Consider the following 21,856-nt stretch of genomic DNA (forward strand, 5'->3'; position numbering starts at 1 on the left):
CCTCCAAGTCATTTGGTCATGATAACCAAAACAAAAAGGACAAACGCACAAACTGGAGCACGAAGCTGAGTTTTATATGTATGTTTTCCTTCACTTTTTATTTACATTTCTCCTTCTACCATAAAGGCAGTATACATAAAAAAACAATGAGAAGGTTAAAAAAAGAGAGCAGATGGATATGACATCTCTAAGGAAAGATTTTGCTTGCCAATGCTAGCCCAAAATACAAATCCAAGTCATGATGTGGACTCATTTCTGGGTTAATTCCACCCGAGACAGAAATGTGAACTGAAAAAGAAGTCAGCGCATTTAAACCCTCCTGAATCCTAATGAGAAGTTCGGTAACCAACCTGGGAGAATATGAATCAGGGTGCACAACATTATCCCTTTGAAAACAGATTAGCAATCGCGATGTCTGGGGTTGGTCCCGTCAGTCCACTGGGGCTGAGGCATTTGGTTCTGAACGGCCATCCGGCTCTGTTATATTACAATCTGAAGAAGTTTGTCAGCTTCCCCTGCCCTGCGATCAACTTTCGCTTGGCAGCAGCTTTGCTGGTTCTCCCTGGTGCTCTGGCTCTGCCACCCGGGTTTCTAGAGGGCTTGTCTGGGGTTTTGGGTGCCTCGGGAGCTCTCTTCGGAGGAGGCTGGTTCTCCTGACTGCAGGGCCCGTTTTCACGAGGCGCGTCCAGCCCTTTCCTCTTGCAGCTCTTGTTTCCTGGCTGAGTGTTCGCAATCCCTCTGCCCTTATTGCTCAGGTTTCCTTTCTGCTGAGTGTTTCCAGAAGTGGAGCCAAAGGCAGGTCTCTTGATTAAGTTTTCACTTTCTGTGCTCTCGGTCACTCCTTCATGCGCTGTCGTTTCCAGAAAAAAAAAAGTGAAAAAATAAATATGCGAGGAAAGGAACCGGAAATCGCTGACGTTCACCTTCAGGTTTAGAGGCATGACATGTATTTGAAAGTCCTGAAACCATACATCCGTCATTTTGACATCTAACATAATGCCTTTCCAGTCTTTCCCCGGTGAAATTGACACTGTAGGACTCACTCTCACATAGCAGGGAAAAAACAGTTTACAAAACATGAAATCACTTACAGACTGGTTCTTTCATTTGGGAAAACACAAGTGTACTGAGAAAAAGAAAAGTGTAAAAGGATTGTACAAAGAATTAGAACAGGCTTAAAAAAAATTCTTAAACCTTCAATGGTGTAATGGGTGCTGCCAATTAATATACCACACTGAAAAGACTTTGCATGTAGAAAGAGAAGAAATCTTCCAAAGGAAAGAAAAAAAACAACTGCCGGTCCCAAATGAGAACAATGGGAGAAAATCAAATGCTGACTTACTAAAAAAATAAACATCTGGGGGACTAACTGCAGCTTAGTAGGAATAAAAACTCCCACATGGATTGCATATAAATCCAATCCAGCCTAGAGATGACAGATTTAAATCCAGCCTGTGCCTCAGGGCATCGGATTCCCCCATTCCAAGGGGAAAATAATGTCTGAGCATCACAGGCACTGGTCAGGATCCCAGGCATAAGATCATATGCAAGGTCACAAATGAGAAGTGACCATTTCACCCATCCAGGCCGTTGGAAGTTAGCAATTAGAAGTTGCTGTAACTGGCACTGGTTGGGGATACAGGAATTCCTTGGTGAACCATGAACCTGCCACACACATCACAGCACGCGCCAGGCCTAAGCAGGGCTGTAAGGCAAAGGCCCCCAACCCTGGTACTGGTGGACCCCAGTCCAGTTGGTCTTATAGGTCACCTCTCTCTCAAGATTGGGTGCACCTGAAGGTATTGTCTATTAAGAAAGGAAACCCTCTCAATTAAGAGGGCTTATAACACTGTTATGAGGGATGATCAGCATCATCTAAGTAACCTACATGTGGAGTCCAGATCTTCTAGACAAGCAAAGGAGGGAACACAAATGCCTTTAAATTCAGAGAACCTGAATTTAAAACCTAATAACACGTTCTCTTCTTCTATGGGAAATGACAAACCACTCCATTACTGACCTGCAGCAGGTCGCTTGTCACAGGAGCCACCAGGAGGGCTGGCCTGTCGAGCTGCTGGGTGAATGCAGGAGGGTCCCAGATCAAGACTGCGGACCAGAAGGGTTCTGTCCCTATCCGGGTCACTGTCTCTATATGTGCAGGCAAACTGAGATTTAATGGCATTTCCCATTACCTGTAAAAAAAATATACAGAACTGTGTTAAGCTGCAGTTGAAAGCATTTGTGACTGATCATTCATGAAAGGTTCTGATTTGTATGTTTTTTTTTTTACCCAATTTGGCCTCCATTTCTTCCCACATAATATATGAGGGTCTTGAGATTTGTGAGGGTTTGGTTCAGGGAACTGTCACGAACAGCACAATTCACATTTAACCAAGTCCACCCCATACCGACAGATCAAGTACTGCAGTATATGGCAGGTAAGGCTAAAAGACAAAGAACCCTCCCTTATAAGATAATTAAAGTACTAATGCATTGGTCTTAAATAAATGAACAATAACACTGATTGATAAAAAAAACAACAGTAATGACAAACTTTTACAATCTTGAATTAACATGAATCTGATGCCTGCACCTTCTCCTTCTGCATTCACAGGTAATGCCCTACTCCGTTTATGCCCACTGTAATGAAAAGGGCAGTAAGAAGTGTCAGTGAGCCTGTGAAGCCTTCTCTCGGCTGTCACTCAACACGCAGCTGACACGGGCAAAAAGATGGGGATGCAGGTAGTGGGTACTTGGGCAAGGGGCAGAGAGAGGCTCACTCATCCGACAATCTCAGTCTGTTGAGCGGCTAATTTGAAAGTTGTGCTTAACCTTCGGCTGGGTTTCACCCTGCACTGCTCCTTTCATCCAAGACCCAATAATCCAGACCGAATAGGGAATATGTGATTTTGCACGTTAAACTGGCAGATATTGTGTCATTCAGTACAAACACACAGACTCTCTGAACATGAACAAAGACGAGCACAGCTGTCCACAACTCAGACAAGAATGACGCTATTGTCAGGAAAATGACCTGCCTACTAGAACACTACTGCATTCATCCTTTTAATATTCATTATTGCCCCAAGTAGAACAATTAAGCTTTAAAACTGCCTTTTCCTTTGGTGTTGTACGAGTCTGCATTTAAACCAATATTTATACCAAAGATTTTATCCTTGTAAAACACATTTTTTACGATTCTGATTGTATGCGATATCTGAAATTCGACTACAAGACGGTCATTCCTTGACTGCATCGTGTATACTGTACTGCCTTTTCATCTTGAAGTGGGCCCTCCCCTACATGAGACACTTTATTTACCCCAGAGGAGCAGCAGCCTGGGTGACAACAGCCATTCTGCACCACCAAGCCCGCTGTACACCAAATCACATCAAAAAGTGAGAAATCGCTCCACCAGCTGAATTAAAGGGGAACTTTAGAGAGGCCTGACTGTCTAAGTTCAGGGTGCAATTGAGCCAGGACTCCAGGGTTAAAACTCCAACTCTTCCTCAGCTTTGTAATGACCAAGGAAATGGGTTTAATGTCTAAACTGAAGGACAGCTCCTCCTCTAACACATTGTCCGGTCAGTAATGCAGGTGTGCAAAGTTATCTAAAAATAACCTTAATTTTTTTTTTAATTACAGTAAAATGCAGGACAGCAACATTAATCCACATTCCTCTTTTAGACCGGACTCAGCACTTTAACAAGAGATATAATGAAAATCATTCATAAATTACAGTAGGTTATTGTAAATTTGAATGTTTATTCTGCTGTTGGTTTGTTTTTTTCTACAAAATAAAAAAAGATATGGCTTTCCTGCATTGGCTCATATAAAATGCAAACAAAGGACATTTATGAACAAATCAGAACCATGTTCTGCTGTTCACGTGGTCGAATCTTTGGCAGGAATAGTGAACAGCTGATTAGCAGCATGTTTAAGGCGCATGGACTTTCTTCACTAATTTTAATCTCAATAGTGACGCAATCCTGAATGTACACATTAGTTCCTGTCATTTAAGGCCAACTCAATCCTGTTTCTCAGCGTCCAGATAAAGACACGCAGACACACACGCAGACACACACGCAGACACACACGCAGACACACACGCAGACACACACGCAGACACACCACTCAACTGTGCCTTTAAATTAAACTCAAACAAGCAGTGCTTTGGAAAAATAAGTTGCTTGAAAATCAGAACCTCATAGGCAAAGCTCCAGACTTAGGTGTCTATGCTGAAACGTCAGGTGCATCTTTAATTTAAATCAAGGGATATGCCAGTAATTTTATAATGCACTAGTAAAAGGCTGAAGAAACCAATCTATTTATACTTGAACAGAAAAGACTACGATCTGATGCAAGTATTCAAAATCCTGAAGGCCACTGATAAAGTCACAAACCAGGGGAATATATTTGGAAACTGCATTTACCAGTGAGAACAGGAGGCACTTCTTTCTTTAAAGGGTAGTGGGAGTGTGGGACAAGCTAGCCAGGCATGGAAGCCAATAGCATGGTTTCTGGTTACGTTTCCTTCATCGAGCGTGCTTGTTCACGCTTCTAAAGCAAGCAGCATCTTTATTTAATAAACGTGCCATTAAATGTAATGGGCAATATCACACATTTCAAACAGCCTAGGAAAAGGAACTTTGCAGGATACTGCTTTGTTCTGCAAATAACATTATACAAATGCTTAATGGGCAAAGCCCCCAGGATCCATTGTGATGTAGTGTGAGGGATGGGCAATTCCAATTCCAAGGGCAGCTCCTTGAGAGGCTGGGAAAGCTGCAAAACTGCTTCGCTTGGGCCAGTAATTGGTTGTTATTGAATCGTTAAGCACTACGCTGAAATGAAACCTGCCGACACCAGCCCTTCAGTACTCATCTACCAAACACAGTTTTATGAAGCTACCCCTGATTTTCCATGTCCATATTAGGATTTTGTGTAAAACTGTATCAAGATGAACCAGATGCGTTTCTCAATGGACACTTAACAAAATGAGCACAATTTAAGAGTATTAAGCTCATTGATTTAAAATAAACTGGTCAAGAAAATGACTTAAACATCCCTTTTCAACATCGTTGCGGATGTCACGCTTGAGGGTCAACACTTGTTCGCCCATGTTTTCTACAAAACATGTATGAATGCTTGAACCTGTCTACTGCTTCATTGATATAGCAGGCACATCACCCTGGCTCTAGGCTCTTGAGGCTCAAGCACACTCTTGTCTCATTGCAACTGCAACAAGACCTTTTGTTAGGAGCAGGTGGACTAAGAAAGCGAGTCCGAATAGCTTTCAGAACACAGAAACACTGGGAAGCTGCTACAGCTGAGAGATCAGTATTAAGCCGACTGCAAGCATCTGTAAAACACAGGGATGTGCAAAATCAGTACAGAGAAATGCTTCCACCTTCAAAATGTTCAGCTCCCGCCAAAGTAAAATAATCAAGAAGTATCTTTGCAGACTTCCATGCAGAAAAGTTAGCCAAAGAAAAACTTAATGTACTAATCTTTAGGGCGTTTGCGAATCCCAGTTCTCAAGCACTTAGATTTTTGTGCTTTATTCTACTTTTGATCTCAGCCCTGGCTGGATTACGGATACTAGGGTTTCTCTTTAAACCTGTCAGCCATGGCAGGAATGGACAACTCAAAACATGCTTCACAGAGCACACTGGATTCAAAACAATGAGATCAAAGCCTGAGAGGAGATTCTCAAAAACATTTCTAAAAACAAACAGCACCTAAAACAACATCCCTAAACTTGTGCTGCAATTTAATATGTCTGAACGATGGGGTTCATTGCAGGAACTCGTGCAATAAATTTCGTTTGAAGAAAAAACTTCTAATCTGTACAGTTTTTGCATATGCATTTTACTTTATTAGTGCAGTGCTGATGAATTACAGCAAAATACAGATTATAGAAATATCAATAAAGTGCATTCCACTTCATCTTGTGTATAGAAGAGCATTGTATATACTGTTACTGTGAGCACTTCACCCGATGTCAAATGATCTAATTCCAGGAAAAGCAGATGCTTTCAATTAGCAGTTGAATTTAACTCAGGGGATTACTGATGGGCATAAAAAAAGATCCCTGTTCAAAGAACGTTAGCAACAAAGACACCTGCTGTTACTCCGAACTAACCTGTCTTTTTGCACAACAGAAGGACTACACCATCCCAATGTAACCCAACACATAGCTCTTAAGATGGTAACTATGCAGAATTACAGTTACTGCACCTCAAACAAAGCAAACACTAAGGCCAAGAGAGAAGGCAGTATATTACTCCGAGATGCAATTTTAGGTCAATGTAAGGTATGGTCAAGCATGCATGCAGAAACCCACTGAAATGGCTGATGGGATCATTTAGCAGATAAGAGGAAACAACAGCAGTTTAAGTTTCCACTGTTATTTGAGCAAATGGAGTGATACAAATGTCTTCAAAGTTTAATTGAACCAGAAAGTTTAAACTCAAACAAATTCAGGAAACTTTGAATAGCTCTGGGACTATTACATTGCATTGAAGCTGTTTTCACAGTAAAATACCAAGCAAGTGGATAGCTACATTAACATCTGTTAGTACAATCAAATAAAGCTGTAATCAAGAAGTTATTTTATAAAATGCATTTAGCATATTTTTGGACAATTCTAGGAAACAGTATTTTTACTTCTTGTAACAAAAAGCAGCCTAGCTTTAATGAATAGTGGCAGTTTTAGATCCAGGTTTTATTTGTTTAAAGTCTTTTACAACTTGACAATAAAACATTACTTAGCAGTAAGTTGGCTATGATGTCTGATGTGCAAGCCAGTTCAGCTACTTGGACTGACTTTACACCTTCAGAAAAATCCCATTCAATGAAAAACTGTTTTGACATACCTGTCTTTTCTTCTTTAAAAGACATGAAAGTACAGCAAAAGTATATCCAGAGATTATAAAGAAAATTAATAGGTGAAAGAAGAAATAAAAGTTCTTGAAATATGAGATGTTTATTCTTCTAGGAGAAAAGATCATTAAGGGGGTGTACATGTTGACAATGGGAGTTACCCTCACAATTTTGAATTCTGATTTTAAAAGAAAACAAAATAACTGGTACCTGTGGTTGTGTTTTATTTCCACGATCCCGAACCCGGTGTCTAAGTGGCTTTGGAGATGATCCAGTTGAAGGTTCGGGGGACCTTGAACAAAAACAGGAGGAAATTCGGCATAAACGGTCTGTCGACAAAACCATTTCACATTCTTGGCAATTCAATTAGATCTAACACAGGAAACAATATCATTCGCTTGACAGACGCTTTCATCCAAATCGGGCTACATTTGCATTTCTTGATACAGTTGGGCTTTTTCACTGGAGCAGCCAGGGTGACGTACTGCGCTCTAGGGCACAAAACCTGTGCCCCACCTGGGATTTGAACCCACAACCTCCCAATTATGAGCCCAGAGCCCTAACCACTACCCCCACACAGCTAGAATAACAATATTCAACAGACATGCATATATAATGAAAACGTAGTTGAAGACCTTTGGCTGCACCAGACACGTTCACATACTGCATATTTCAGGAGTGACCATACCTAAAGAGCTGTAGGACACAGGCCCCTTCATCTCCACCCAGGACTCCCTCATCTCCGAGAAATAGCTGAGCTTTGTTCCTGCTCGGGGCACGTAGAGCGTCCTCGTCCAACAGCGCAAGCAGCACTTTCACAGTGTCTCTGCCGCTGTAGGCTGTGGCGTGGTTTATCGCATAAGCTCGGGGCTGAAAAAACCAGACGGGGCCGTTAGTACCGACGTGCGCTTCCTCCGTCGCTGCAAATTTCATAGGGGCTCAAAGAAATGGATTTCATGTTGACAAAGCCACAACACAAAGAGATCAGTAAAAGCATTGCAGTGGCTCTGCCTTCTCTGGCTCTCTCCAGGTAAGATCAACATCGGGGCCCCTGCTTTTTCATTGTGATCAGCCTCACTTAACGCCCAAATTGCTAACCCAGAGGTTAGGGGGAGATGGTCATTAGTGGAGGTGAAGGGAACTGGAGATGTCAAAACATATTGAAGTAAAATGTTACAGATATCATGCCCAATACAATCACCCCTTGCTCCAGTACGTGGTGTAATAGAGCTGTATTCTTGGGCTGGCAATGAGAAACAGTATATTGAAGCAGCAGGCTTTTAAAAAGGAGATGAAGGAACGTTAACAGGTGCAGTGAGAGAAGGATGTCTCCTCCAGCCTGCGCCGTGCAGGCTGAATAGAGGATCTCGGCCTGGCGTGAACGAGGCCCGTACCCGTGCTGGGCTGATGCCCGCGGCGCCTGCGTCGGTGGCCTCCCCCCGCGGGCCGGCGCCGATCCGCCGCTGGAGCTCCTGCAGGGCCTCCCGCGCCGCTCGGCCCACCAGGTCCCCGCTGCTCCCGCCTCTCAGCAGGCCGGCCTCGATGGCGGACAGGATCCGACCCCCTGCCAGGCTGGAGAAAAGCAGCTCTTGGCAGCGTCGCCCCTCTGCGCTCCCGCAGAACAATGCGCGCCATTCACAGAGCTTCCCCGCGCCCGCCGGAGGGCCACGGCGGCGCGGCTTTGATGTCGCGGCTTTGCTCAAGACACACTTCAGCTGACAGAATGTGGTGAAGCCAGATGTTTTGTTTTGGGAAGCAATGGAACTACTTTAAGACTCTCAATTAACCAGCATACAGTAGGTCACCCTCGAGCACTTGCTGAAGCTGTCTGTGTCCCGTGTCTGTGAGTTGTATTAACAGGGGAAACCAAGCTGCAGCATGAAAGCCCAGTTTCAGCATCCCTTCAGTCGATCCCTTTGCTTTAAAAAGGTCACTTCACCTATCACTGCTTCCCACATGAACCCTCTACAGCTCAGGCTTTCCAGGACTGGTCCTGGACACCAGTGACACCCCGAAACATCTTTTTTTTTTTTTTTTTTTTAGAAAGAGGGGGAATCCTTTTACATTATTCAACAATTAAGCAAGCAATTTGCTCAAGCAAACAAACTTTGCACTCCGAGGGCTCAAGAGTCTTCAGATTTTTATACCAACGGATGTATAGATTAAACATTAACCCATGAGATAAAAAAAATAGTAACGGTCTTCAGGGATTCAGGATTTAAAAGTTACAGCAGCTCTAAAAGCTGCTGGGCAGGGAGTCGCCAGGTACATGGAGAGCTGGAAGTCTCTGCTCCACTAAGTGCTGCCCTTCACAGCCTTAAGCCTCCTTTATCAGGCCCTTTACTGGGATTCGTTCCACTCTTCTGCGGAGGTTTCCCTCTGCGGCACATTGCTGCCTTAAGCCAGAGAGAGAGATAGTGCTGTGTGATCCTAGGGATAAAAGGAATTTCAGTTCCAAGCTGGAAAGAGGAGGAAAACATCTTGGCTGTGGGTCCTTCTCCAGGTCCGTCTGTAGCTTTTTTTCCCTCATACCTGAAGGCGGCTCCACAGCCAAAACATCACTCCCCCTCCCTGCCTCAGAGTGGAATTATCCTCTACGAATTCTTCCACAACTCGCACCCGGACCTCTGAACTCCACCATGGTCTTCCAGCCCCATTCATATGAGGAGTGTGGGAAACGGAAATTAAAGACAAAATAATTAAAGGCACATACTGTATATTTGCGAGTAATGGAAATGCAGTGACAAATGTTAGGCAGCCTTTTTAACGATAAGTGAACCGATTCATGCAAATGCTGCCTTGAAATACTTGGCAGTAAGATGCTAGCCTCAGAAACACTTAGTATGGATAAGCTTCTCTCAGCTTTAATCCATTAGCCTACTTTTCTAAACCTTAAAGGAAATCAGAAAAGTGAAAATGTGCTAATGTCGCGGGCACTGCCAAAACCTCATAAGTTACTGAAGGCCACAGGAGCTCTCACAATTAAAAGGCAATGGGCTGGTAAAAAAAAGGTGGGGCGAAATCAATTGTTTTTGATGCATGATTCCTCAGATGAGGGGAGAAAATGTACTAAAGGGCACTCTCAACTGTCCAAATCAAAATGTTAACAATTAAGCCTTAGAGGGCCAGCATCCCACTGGTTTTTAGGTCTCTTTAAATCCACAGCTGAAATTCTTTTAAGAGTTAAATCCGTTCAGTTTCACTGATGAATAGCGCAGTCATTCCTAGTGCGCACGTTTTAAAGAACAAGACTCCACAGACAGTGCGACAGCTCTGGGACTGGAGGCGTGCATCACTGATCCATGTCCACCACATTGGCTATGGTGCAAAATAACTGGCTAACATGTAACGGAGCAGGACGGACGCCTCTTTGGTGCAGCCCTGGGCACGGCTGGACTATGATCTGAATGATGGATCGGATGTCAGCAATGGACACTGCCTCCAAAATCCCCTCTGGTACAAGAAGTATTCCTTGACACACAGAGGAATTACACTGCTCCACTGCTTGGGCATCCTGTTTAAGCTACTTAAGTAAAGAATGGAAAGAAATGGAACCATTTCAACTACCATACCTTACATTTTTAATTGCTCACGAGTTCCTTTTGCAGCGCAGAGCAGTGAACACGCTTGGACTTTGAAATCAAAGAGCAGGTAGGTGAGACATAATGAACGTAACAAGCAAATACACAGCAGGCTCACTAACCCGAACCCCATGCTCATTAGATCTGAGGACGTAAACCAGGCTGAGCCTGGTCAGTTCTGGGACGGGAGACCTCCGAGGACAACTAAACAGCTTGCTATCTGAGGACTGCAGATATCTGCTGCAAAAGGTGAAAGTGGTCCTCTTACCACTGGACCAGAACTTCCAGACCACTGCTGAGGTATGGTAACTGGGCTGTAAGAGATTCTGTCCTTCAGATGAGATGTTAAGCCAAGGGCCCATCGACTTGCTCATTAAAGATCCCAAGACACGGTTTTGTAAGATTAAGGGTGGTAATCTTGGTTTCCTGGCTATTCTCCAGCCCTGGTTTGTACAATCTGACCGCCCTAAAGCTCCCATTCAATTCTTAGTCATTTTTTGCCCCCCTTCCAATCTGCTGTGCTTTGTGTCAGCTGGTGCAGAATGACCACCGTGGGATGAAACCAGTTTGTGTTCCCCTCAAACAACTTATCTATAAAAGTAGGTGCCAATGCTCCCAGAAACACTACAATACAACCTACGATCTAAAAGATATGCATTCAACTTAAAGGAGATGAACTAGAGGCCAATACCACACAAGACAAATGCTTCAGGAAGGCAAAATTCTCACAAATGCAAGTCTCTACAGAAGCTTCAAGCCATCAGTTAAGGCTACTAGAAGCTGGGAAGGTGCCAAAAAAAGAGGAATGTGTCTAAACGATCTGCCCTTTGTAAACTCAATGACATTGATGCATCCAAGTGGACTGCATACCGCCAAACACAAACACAGAGCACATTGCATTTGAAAAGGCACCTTAGCCACGCCTACAATTACAGGGACCCAGCATTTGAATCATGATCATTAACTAAACCTAATTAACGAAAATTGAATTGTTCTGTTATCATACTCCCGTCATCAATTCCTCTAAGGTTACTGAACATTCATTAACTCCGGCAAATCGTACTTACTACACCTTGGTTAATAAATGGCATACCCATTTCTAGACCTGAAAACCTACATAGCTATAACAGCATAAAGTGAATCATACCTAAAACAGAACACAGATGATGCCAAAGAAAAACGATTCCCATTGGGCACAATAAATGGACAGTATAGACCAACACACCATGAAATAACACCTCTCATCCCGGGCTATGGACTCAGAGCTGGAAGACTGCAGATTCAGTACTCTAGTGAGTCTCTGATGTTGTATGCCTGAGTCAAGTACTTCTCTCAGGCTGCTTCAGTAAAAAGCTGTATCAACAGTGTAAATGTGTACTGTACAATGCATCAAACTACCTTGGATAAAAGCACCAATGTAAAGAATAATACCAGACAGAATCTTACAAAGAAGCCCTGCTTGGTGGTAGAGCTAAAAATCATTTTAAAAGCTGTTAAAAATTAGATTGAAAATGGATTCATTTGTAATTCTGGCATAGCTGTTCAGAAACACACCTGGGACACTAGGATGCTGTACTTCCCACAGACAGAAACAATAATTCTAAGAAGTCGTGGCTCATTTTTTACAACTTAGACAAAGCCTGTTCGGTGAAAGAGTTAAAAACTAAGTGAGGATGGTGACCAGCTCTTGGCTTGTACTATATTAGAATGATAGAAAAAAATACCACTACCACCAGGGAAAACAGATGTTAGCATAACACGAAGCCTCAATGTTAAAAAAAAAAAAATCAACTTACATTTGCAAGTTTCACGGTCTTTTTTTAATGCAATCAATGTGAAGTGGTCTTCGGGCTTTAGAAAGAGCTCTGCGAGCTTGAACACCCCCCCAGTAACAGCATATTTTGGTTATGCTAAAATTATCTTGTTTACATGTTTAAAAGAAACATCTTTAAAAGAACATTCTTTGAAAATTATATTTAAGAAATACATTTTTTTCAAAATAGGCATTTTGTTTAAAAAAAAGGGAGATGAATGTATATAAAAGCAGCCAGACCAGACTCTAATTACACATTTCCAAGGGCGGCATTTTTGCGTTGTGATGCAATCACATTAATGACAGGCTAGCCAGAGAAGGCCTTTGTGATGCACTGACTTGAACCCAGGTCTTCTACTGGAAGTGTTACAACTTGACAAAAGAAAACGCAAGACACTAGTTCAGAATTATACAATAATTATTCCACACATTTTGCCATTCTACTTCTCTGAAAAACTAAAAAAAAATCATTTCTAAGAATTGACAGAGAAAACATTGATTTTCTTTGGCCATAGAAGTTTCCATAATTTCAATTACAGGTATCTTGTTCCACACATTCATACTGCAAGAGCTCTAAAAAAATCGTGAGCACAGTTAATTCTAATTCCGAGCGCAGAATTTTGGTGAAGCTTCTGTTTCTGAGAAGAGGTAAATGTTTTAAAATGACTGTAAACTACTGTTTGTTCAAAATACTAAAACAAGCTCCAATCTGCTGGACTTTTTTGTCTCAGATTTAAACGAGGCAGCCCGTCTTCAATATTTTGTTTTGGGTAAAAGACTTATCCCAGAAACATTATCCCCAGACCTTACTTATCACTAATCCTGGACATCCTAATATTAATTTAAACAAATCTAGGACTAATTAGTATCCGCAAAACCGCATCATAGGGGGCTAAATAAACACCTGACATATTCAATGGCTATAGGGCAGCAGTCAGAGCTAATCAGTACAGCAATCATTTGACTTACTTTTTTATAGTTAATGATGAATTCAGTTTTAAAAAAAACAGGTTCTGTTTAAAGATAATTCCATACATGCTGGCTCCACTTCCTATCATTAATAACCTCTCCCCGTCTAGACTTGACTTGACTGTTGTCAACTGTCAGATCTCAGCCTCCTGCAATAAATGACAGTCCCAGCGTTAATGTACAGAGTGTGCAGCCTTCTTACTGAAACTCCCACCCCACACACACACACACATATCTTTTTTTCCACTAAGAATTAGGAAGAAAAAAGCCACGGTCATGGATTAAATTCAAAAGACTGCTAAAATATAAAACAGACCCAGCTCACATTCCAAGAACAGGAAGAATACGTCAGTATTCTGTTATTATATTAAGGTCAGCACTTTCCCTAGTTTGTCCAATATCCAGAGAAAGACTTTTCAAGGCAGCATGTTTAAGGCAAATGTAATTCTATAGCTATTATGGAGTGGAAGCAAATGGTATGAAGACTGATCATAAACAGTTTATTACAAGGGTACACTTCAGTACTCAAAGGCAAAGTGGACTGCATATAAGGTCATTTGTATTTATTTTTAACCCATGAATAAAAAAAAAAGACTTGAAGTATCAGTTCCTCAAACAAACGTCCTGTTTACAGCTTCAAGAGAAACCGTTTAAGCTAAACATGCCTCTGGAAATTATTATTTTTTTTCAAAAATGGAATCAAACCATCTTTAGAAACACGAAGAAACTACTAAACAAGAGTACTATCAGTCTTGATGGGGTGGATTCAATCTCTCTGCTTCAGTCTCACTAAAAAGAAGTTATCCCATAAGCATTAGTTTCCTCTAGGTGGGTTCAACCAAGCTGAAAATTCACATTTTAAATGTATTATATTTTCAACACCACCCCCCTCCCTGTTGTCTGTTTTAAAGAGATTTATAGTGATAGATTTATAGTCTATCTGCAATTCATTTATCCTTTTTTACCAAACTCTGCTACCAGCAGATGATACAGGATTCTCCAATAGGACAACCTAAATATTTCATAGCTTTCAGCTGTCCTGACTTAAATGGTACAGAACCAAACCACCACAAACACGACGTCATGACTTTTGAAGTTGATCTTGTGCGGTTTCTCTATTTTAGAACAAGATGCGCCAATAACTTCAGGTTCTAACATGCTCATGAAACTGGGCCCTCCCATACTTCCACTTGAACTGAAGGGTAAGGCAGCTGAGCACAGGGATAGTAGAGTCTGGAAGGCTTCTTGGATTGAGAGGCACCAACAGGCCAAGCACAAGGGAGGTCCAGAGCTCTCATCCCATTACATCATACCTTATTTCGCACGCAACCCTTGCTATATGTTTCTGTAGGCTGTGCATCCAGACACCAGTGTAATCCCTTCAGCCTTTCTGAATTGCAATACAGCCAATATATACAAAGTACACTGAAAATGAAACTATGCTTTGTACATTCACTGTCCTCATGTAGATGCAAGACTCAGTTATTTATATCCCCCCCCCCCATCAGAATTACAAAGAAAAAAAGCAAAATTGCACTCTTCTCTTTTATATTTGTTTTAAGGTACTCACTCACGAAGGAGAGGACCTATAAATGGTATACTGAGCATTACAAGAAACGCATCGCTTATAACTGCAACATTTCACAAAGTCACCAAGGAAATATTTTTCCTGATCTTTTGTAGGACCGTAAGCGCACCGACATCTCGTAGAACTGACATGAAACGCGAGCTCATTCGGCTGATAAATTCAGGAAGAGGAGTCTCCCACGAAGGCCACAGGCTAGCGGTGTGTGTGGACGCAATACAAGCTGGAACACGTGCTTTGCACCAGGTTGTAGGTGCAGTCTTCTGGGATTCAGCCACATTTCTTGCACAGTGCCAGTTCACTGGTATCACAGCCCTAGACCCCACAGCTCATGCCACAAAGGCGTGCCTGGCATGACCACTGGGCGCTGATCTTGCAAGAGCGCTCCGACACGAACCTGTCATCTGTCGTCCTAGCTGCTGTCGCGTGACTATGAGTCGACTGGAAAGCTGGGCAGTGAGGTTCCAGGGCTATCTCAGCGCACTCAGGCAGCCATCAGTCACCACAAGTCGAGCTCCGCAGCGACAGGACACTCCTGCCCGGCCCATCATCACAATGATGATGATGATGATGATGGCGGTATCGCAGAGATGTTGCACCCAACAGTCTCCAAGAACAAGGACTGTTTCTAGATCACTGACAAACTGTGACTGCAGTTTCCCATTCATCACACAGAGCCACACGGAATTAAAATAAAACCCTTTTGCCACGGGGAATACAAAGAGGTACAGAGCCGTGCCCTTTCCATGCTACCATCAACATGGCACAAAATAGCACATGCCACAGCAGGGCAGGGTGCAATCCGAGACGAAACCAGGGCATCACCTATAAGCCTGTGCCAATCTAAGTGGTCCGATCTGTTTCCAGACCGGCAGCTGCTGCTTGGTGCCTCTCATTTAGCCTCAGACACCTACCAAACATCAGAGTCCCAGTGCAAGGAAGAGATCAAAAGGAGAAAGAGACCGGAATGATATACATGCTGTAAGAAATAAGGAAATGGAAGGCTAGTGCCAAGAGGTAGTTTTCACTAGCCAGTGCAGGAGCATTATCATTTGATGAAAACGATGGTATTCCCTAATACAGCAGTAATCATATCATCAAGTATGCTGATGACACCACAGTTGTGGGCCTCATCACTAACGGTGATGAATCAGCCTACAGGGATGAAGTGGAGTGGCTTGCAGCCTGGTGTAAGGCCAACAATCTGTCTCTCAGTGTCAACAAGACCAAGGAGATGATCGTTGACCTCAGGAGGACTCGGGCCGTCCACACTCCCCTGTGCATCGATGGTTCACCGGCGGAGTTAGTGCACCGCTTCAGGTTTCTAGGAGTGCACATCACCGGAGACCTCTCTTGGACCAACAATACATTTCACTTAGTTAAAAAGGCACAACAGCACCTCCACTTCTTGAGGAGACTGAAAAGAGCTGGACTTCCACCCCCCATCCTCAACAGCTTCTATACAGTAGGTGCGCCATCGAGACCGTCCTGACATGCTGCATCACCTTCTGGTATGGTATGGGAACTGACCGGGCAGCTCTGCAGCGTGTGGTGAGGACAGCTCAGTCCAGTGCACTTACAACACGCGGTGTGCCAGGAGAGCGTGCACCATCACCAAAGACCCCTCTCACCCTTTTCACAGCCCCTTTACACCCCTGCCTTCCGGAAGACGGTAGCTCAGCCCGCGAGCCAGCACCACCAGGCTCAGGAACAGCTTTTCCTCCGCAGACTGTCAGATTACTGAATTCCAGACGGCACATGGACTGACCACCCACCCACTGCTGTACTATCACTACCTTCTCACTGACTGCACGCCTGTCATGTTTGCACTGTTGTGTTACGTCTATGTGTTGTGTTACACTTGTCTCCTGCTCCCCCCCCACACCACCCCTGTATTTCAAAATGCTTATTTGCACATTACTACTGTAAATACCCATGGATTCATTTATCTCCTCATTACATTATTTTATTCTTATTAATATACCTATACTGTCTCAACTGCTGCTAATTGTCTGCCACTCGCCTCTCCCCCGTGTGTGTTCTTCTGTGACGTTATTCTGATTGTTCAGGTGTATTGTGCACTCTTGTACGTTGTACGAGTGTAGAGTGACAGTAAAGTGAAGCTTGACCTTGAAAACCCTGCCACGCCATTAAATCTTCAAAAATAGCACTTGATCTGATTAAAAAAAAGGAATTTAAAACCTTCACAACGGAACACCTTGATCGATTTGCAATGGATGTTGAATTAGGATTGACGAATCACAAATGCTCCATTTTTGGAGTTGAAAACGGATGGTTGAGACAGAACTCGCAAATGGCAAGCATGTAAGGACATACATGCGGAAGAGACCATGAACACTCACCAAGGGTCAGGAATTTCTCCAAGCAGCTCTTCGAGATTATCCATGAAATGCACAAAGCTTGAGAGGCCTTTTAAGTGTTTTCTCAGTGGGTCAGTTTCTGAAGGAGCATAGCTTTTTCCACCCAGCTGTATGGCTCTGACGAAGGACGTTGCAGCCTAAAATAAAACATGAGTTAAAGCAAAGTTCCTCCAATTTTGACTAATCCTTACTATTTGAAGTCTGCAAAAAGAGAGTCAGCCCCTTTCAATGCAGCTGCCTTTTCTAGTTAGTTTTAAGAAGTGACCAAAAGAAGACCTGTCTGAGATCAAAGAGATTAAAATCATATCCAAGATGCAGGACATTTGAAATCAGAGAGGACCCGAATGCTGTTTGATAGAAAGCTAAGCAAATTCAGTAAAAAAGTATTAATTAGGCTAAAGCATTTTCACATACAGTATCTCAGTAGATCATTTATAAGACTGTCCATACCGCAAGGATGTATGGTATGGTATGGTATTGCTGACAAAACCTCTGAATTCTGCTCTGTTAACCCACATTTTTGAGAGAACAGGTAACCAGTAAACGCCCACCCGAGCCTATTGCCAGAGACAATGTCCTCTTTTTGCCTCCTACCAAGAAAAGAGACGTTTGTTTGTCGCGTGCTGCATGCTTCAGATCGGTGAAGGCAGCTCTTCCAAGGCCTCTGTCAGGAATGTTTAGCACATGGGCCACAGCCAGATCGTTCTTGGAGTTCAGCAGCAAGTTTAAGTATGCACAGATTAGCCTCTTCATCACTTTCAGCAACTGCATTGGAAAGAAATGCAAAACAAACGTTAAGTTCAGCCTGCACAAAACGGATAGAACATCTGTTTTCAAAAACAATAACGCAGCAGCTGTTTTAGGAATAAGGCCGAAGAGAGAGTAAAACCGTTCAAATGACACTTAGAGATAGGAAAAATGTTTTTCCAGTTATCAAATAAAAAAAGGCACCTTGAAGACTATAGCTGGTGAAGGCCACCCCACCCAATTTAAAACAATCTAAAATAACATTGTTCATTGCCAACCTCTACTGTTAACCAAGCAGCCAATACTTTACAGTTCAAAGACCCTGCACATTTCTTTCAATAAGCCCATCTACATATTCACAGTGCATTTAGAAAATTGTTCGTTTTAAAATCAAGAATGAAAGAGCACACTGTAGCCACAAATTGTTTGCAATGCATCCTAGATGTCTGAAAACGTACTCATAAATCACCAAGCAACCAATACCTCCCCCCATCATATCAGAGAACACAGAACACACACACATCAAAAGCTACTAACAAACTTAAGCAAAGGCTGTCCCATCCATTGCTTGTAACTTCTAATTAAGATCATAAGAGCTTAAGAATTACTCCACGGACACGGATATTCTTGCTGTAATCATATGTCATTTTATAAATCCTGCTAAACTAGATCCATTTGCTCTCATCAGTCAGGGCAATAGGATTTAACTTTCTCGTTACTGAGGGAGCTTCCACTGAAAACACTGGACAGGAAGAGCAGAACACGACGGAAAAAAGTCCTCTGAAGACCTATGTTCTTGTCAGTTTTACGGTTTCACAGTCGAGAACACTGTGTTCTTTGGCTAACCAAAGTTCAAATCTATTACGTCAAACAAGGCAGATAAGACTAAGGCACAAGTACTCCATGTATTGTACAGAACCACGATATCAGATGCTTGCTGAGCAAATCGTTAATATGTATCCAATTCCTTGACGCGTGGATCCTATAGCAGGTGTCCAATATCATTTTTGAAAACTTAGAAAAACATTACGCTTGGATCTCAATTTTATTGATTCAAACACTATGAAAAGCAGGCACGTTTGTTGCTGATGACCACAGGATTTGAATTTAAAATGTCAACTATCTATCGTGTCATCTACATACAATAATCACAATAAAATATTACGAACAACGGAAAAAGAAGAGTGGCTGTCTTCTGGAGTCAAAACAGCACTAAGTGTACCTGGGAACTTGTCCATCGGGGCCTGCTGGATGGAGTCGATGGAACTGGAGGGACAAGGTCAATCTGATCGCAGTATTCAGAGTTACCTGACAGAAACTCAAACAGCTGGACCTTTTTCAAAGGAGAGAATAATCACCAACAGCCAAGATTCCCCTAGTACAATCCCACCTGAAAATCTGGATGCCAGTCAAAATTCAGGATCGCAGGGGAGCCACGGCCCATCCCAGCAAGTAACAGGCGCATGGCAGGATACACCTTGGATGGGACGTCAGTCTATTGTAGGGCCTCACAGACATGCCTACTTAATGCAACAAGCCAATCAACCTACCAGTACATCTCAGGACTGTGGGAGGAAACCCATGCAAATGAGAGAACATACAAACTCCACACAAATAGCACCCCAGATCAAAAACTGAAGTCAGCTCCCCAATGCTGAGCACTGTGCTACCCTACCATCAATTCACAACATAATCTGAATGTAATTTTTATTAATGACATTTAGAAAATGGACTTTTAGAAATGACATTTCTAAATTCCAAAACATTTAGAGATGAAGAGAAGTCAGCCCTGAACCAGTTTTATTTTACAGAGGTTAAGGAGGTATTCTGGGGGATGAAGGGAGTGATTGTTTTAACACTACATAAGCCATGACTTAAACAGCACCTCAAAAAGTAAAGGAGCCTCAGAGGTCACATTGCACTAAAGCATTGCAGAAGATTTCCTCATTTATATGTAGCAAGCAGGATTCCCAACAGGGGTACTTACAGCTGCAAGGCGATTTTCTGGATCGCTTTCTATTTTTAACTGCTCAGCCATCCCAAAGATGTCAATCAAGTCTACAGTATTCGATCTCTTCAGGAAGGAGTCATAGCTTTTCCGTATGATGTTGTAATTCTCTGGAGCATGTGAACCTTCATGGAATAAGTTCAGTTTATCCTTAAGTAAATAAGCCCAGGTGACAATGACTTCACTCAGTGAAACAGCAAATTCTCCTTTCTCCTAAATGGAAACAAGAAGGGAATAATATGAACCCAGTACTCATGTTCATCTCATGTAATGTATTATCTGGTTCATGTCTTTCATTTCATGCATAGAACTGATTAAGCCCATTTATCTGTCCCCCCCCCCCTATCATAGCAGAATGATGATAACCTTATGAAAATCTTGTCCACATAAAAAAGGGATTTCCTCCTGGATACACAAATGTTTTTCATCAATGTGTTGCAATGCTGTTCCCTCATCCGCACAGAAAGCCAAGCTGACATAAAAATAACTATTAAAGCTGTTAAGTCATGTGCTCCTCATGGAATCCCAGCAGGTACTAATCCAGTTACACATTCCTCAGATATTACAGGGCTCTGTACATCTAGCCAGGGAAAGATTCCTCTGAAGAGCAGGGCCACATTATTTTAGACCACAGAAATTAAAACCGTAACTAGTGCGTCTTCTAACACAAATAGGACTTGACTAAAACTAATAGGTTCGGCAGCGCATAACTACAAGTATGTGCCGTACACACTTTTTCAAGAGGAGAGGATTAAATTTCCTGCAACCTGGTGTCCTCTGCACAAACCAAAAAACAAACTGAGAAAAGATGTCAAAAACACAAAACAAGTATGGGAAAAGAGCACGGCACACTGAATGACTGGGGTACAGAAGGCAAACTCTTAGCACCTAAATCTCCAGTCCTGGTGTTGGTAGGTTTTTGTCCAGATACGTATAGTAGGGTGCATCAGGGGTGAACACTAACATACTTATTTGGATTCATATGGAGACATTCAAGATTTGGATTTGAATTTAGTCTACATTTTATTTTCTCTATGAATGGAAGGTTGACTGCCAGTGTGAGGACAGGCACATGACGTCAGAGCTGATCACAGAGTGGATTAGCACTCAATGAAACTCCTAATGTTCACGGTTAGAGAACTACTTCGTCGTGCAAAACCTCACCTGTTTGTTCACCTCGGCCATGACCAGCTGCAAAGCCGTGAACATGTCGTCTGCATTGCATATCGTTATCCTCTCGGACCCGAGCAGCCGGTAACAGTCTCTCCTGAAGGCTTTCACCAGGACCTTGAGATTTTGTTGAAGAATCGCCATTTTTTCTAGAAACCAAACGGGGGGATACTTGTGAACAATAAGCACATACATGCGACATAAAAGCGATGTTTCTGTTGGTGGTTGGTGGTGATGGCTCCTTTGACTGATCGAAGACGTACAGTTATGAGTTGCCTAACCAGCACTACCTAATCCAACTAGATTGGTTTTAATTGGGGGTCTGTGTACTCGCAATTTTATAAGACAAGTGTTTCAGTTTTCAGCGTCCTCGTGTTTGGAGAGGCGCTTTATAAATAGAAGTTGTTATTATTACTAACAACAACACCAATGCGTTTGAAATACAACGCATTCACACTTCAAACTTCAGAAAAGCAACATCAAAGCCAGTATCAAACAAAACGATCAAACGCTTCAAACCTTACTTAAAGTATAAGGGGAAATAACCTTAAGATACACGTTAAAGGCAGCTTTAACATATTTTTAAGTACCTGCAAGTCCCTGTGTCAACAACCGTGATGCTCTCCCTAGGGAAGCTGTTTCAGAAAATGTAAAAAATTTAAAACTCCTGACAGCAAGACACTGGCCAATGAGAGGGGGCAACCTTTCACCCGGATA

At 42.6% G+C, this 21,856-nt stretch overlaps 1 protein-coding gene across 1 annotated transcript; it reads right to left on the reverse strand.

Annotated features, from left to right (window-relative positions):
• Positions 1 to 53: 53 nt before the first annotated feature.
• parpbp (PARP1 binding protein) lies at positions 54 to 21,818 on the reverse strand. The gene is made up of 11 exons (XM_015351830.2): positions 21,730 to 21,818; positions 21,134 to 21,288; positions 19,949 to 20,182; positions 19,184 to 19,294; positions 17,809 to 17,979; positions 17,197 to 17,351; positions 8,280 to 8,457; positions 7,574 to 7,755; positions 7,096 to 7,177; positions 2,021 to 2,192; positions 54 to 850 (listed from the first exon to the last, which is right to left on the reverse strand). Exons 2-11 carry the CDS (start codon positions 21,281 to 21,283, stop codon positions 486 to 488), a joined length of 1,800 nt encoding a protein of 599 aa, XP_015207316.2. The 5' UTR covers positions 21,284 to 21,288; positions 21,730 to 21,818; the 3' UTR covers positions 54 to 485.
• Positions 21,819 to 21,856: the final 38 nt, after the last annotated feature.

Source organism: Lepisosteus oculatus, chromosome 7 (genome assembly GCF_040954835.1).
Source record: "Lepisosteus oculatus isolate fLepOcu1 chromosome 7, fLepOcu1.hap2, whole genome shotgun sequence".
NCBI classification, from domain to species: Eukaryota; Metazoa; Chordata; class Actinopteri; order Semionotiformes; family Lepisosteidae; genus Lepisosteus; species Lepisosteus oculatus.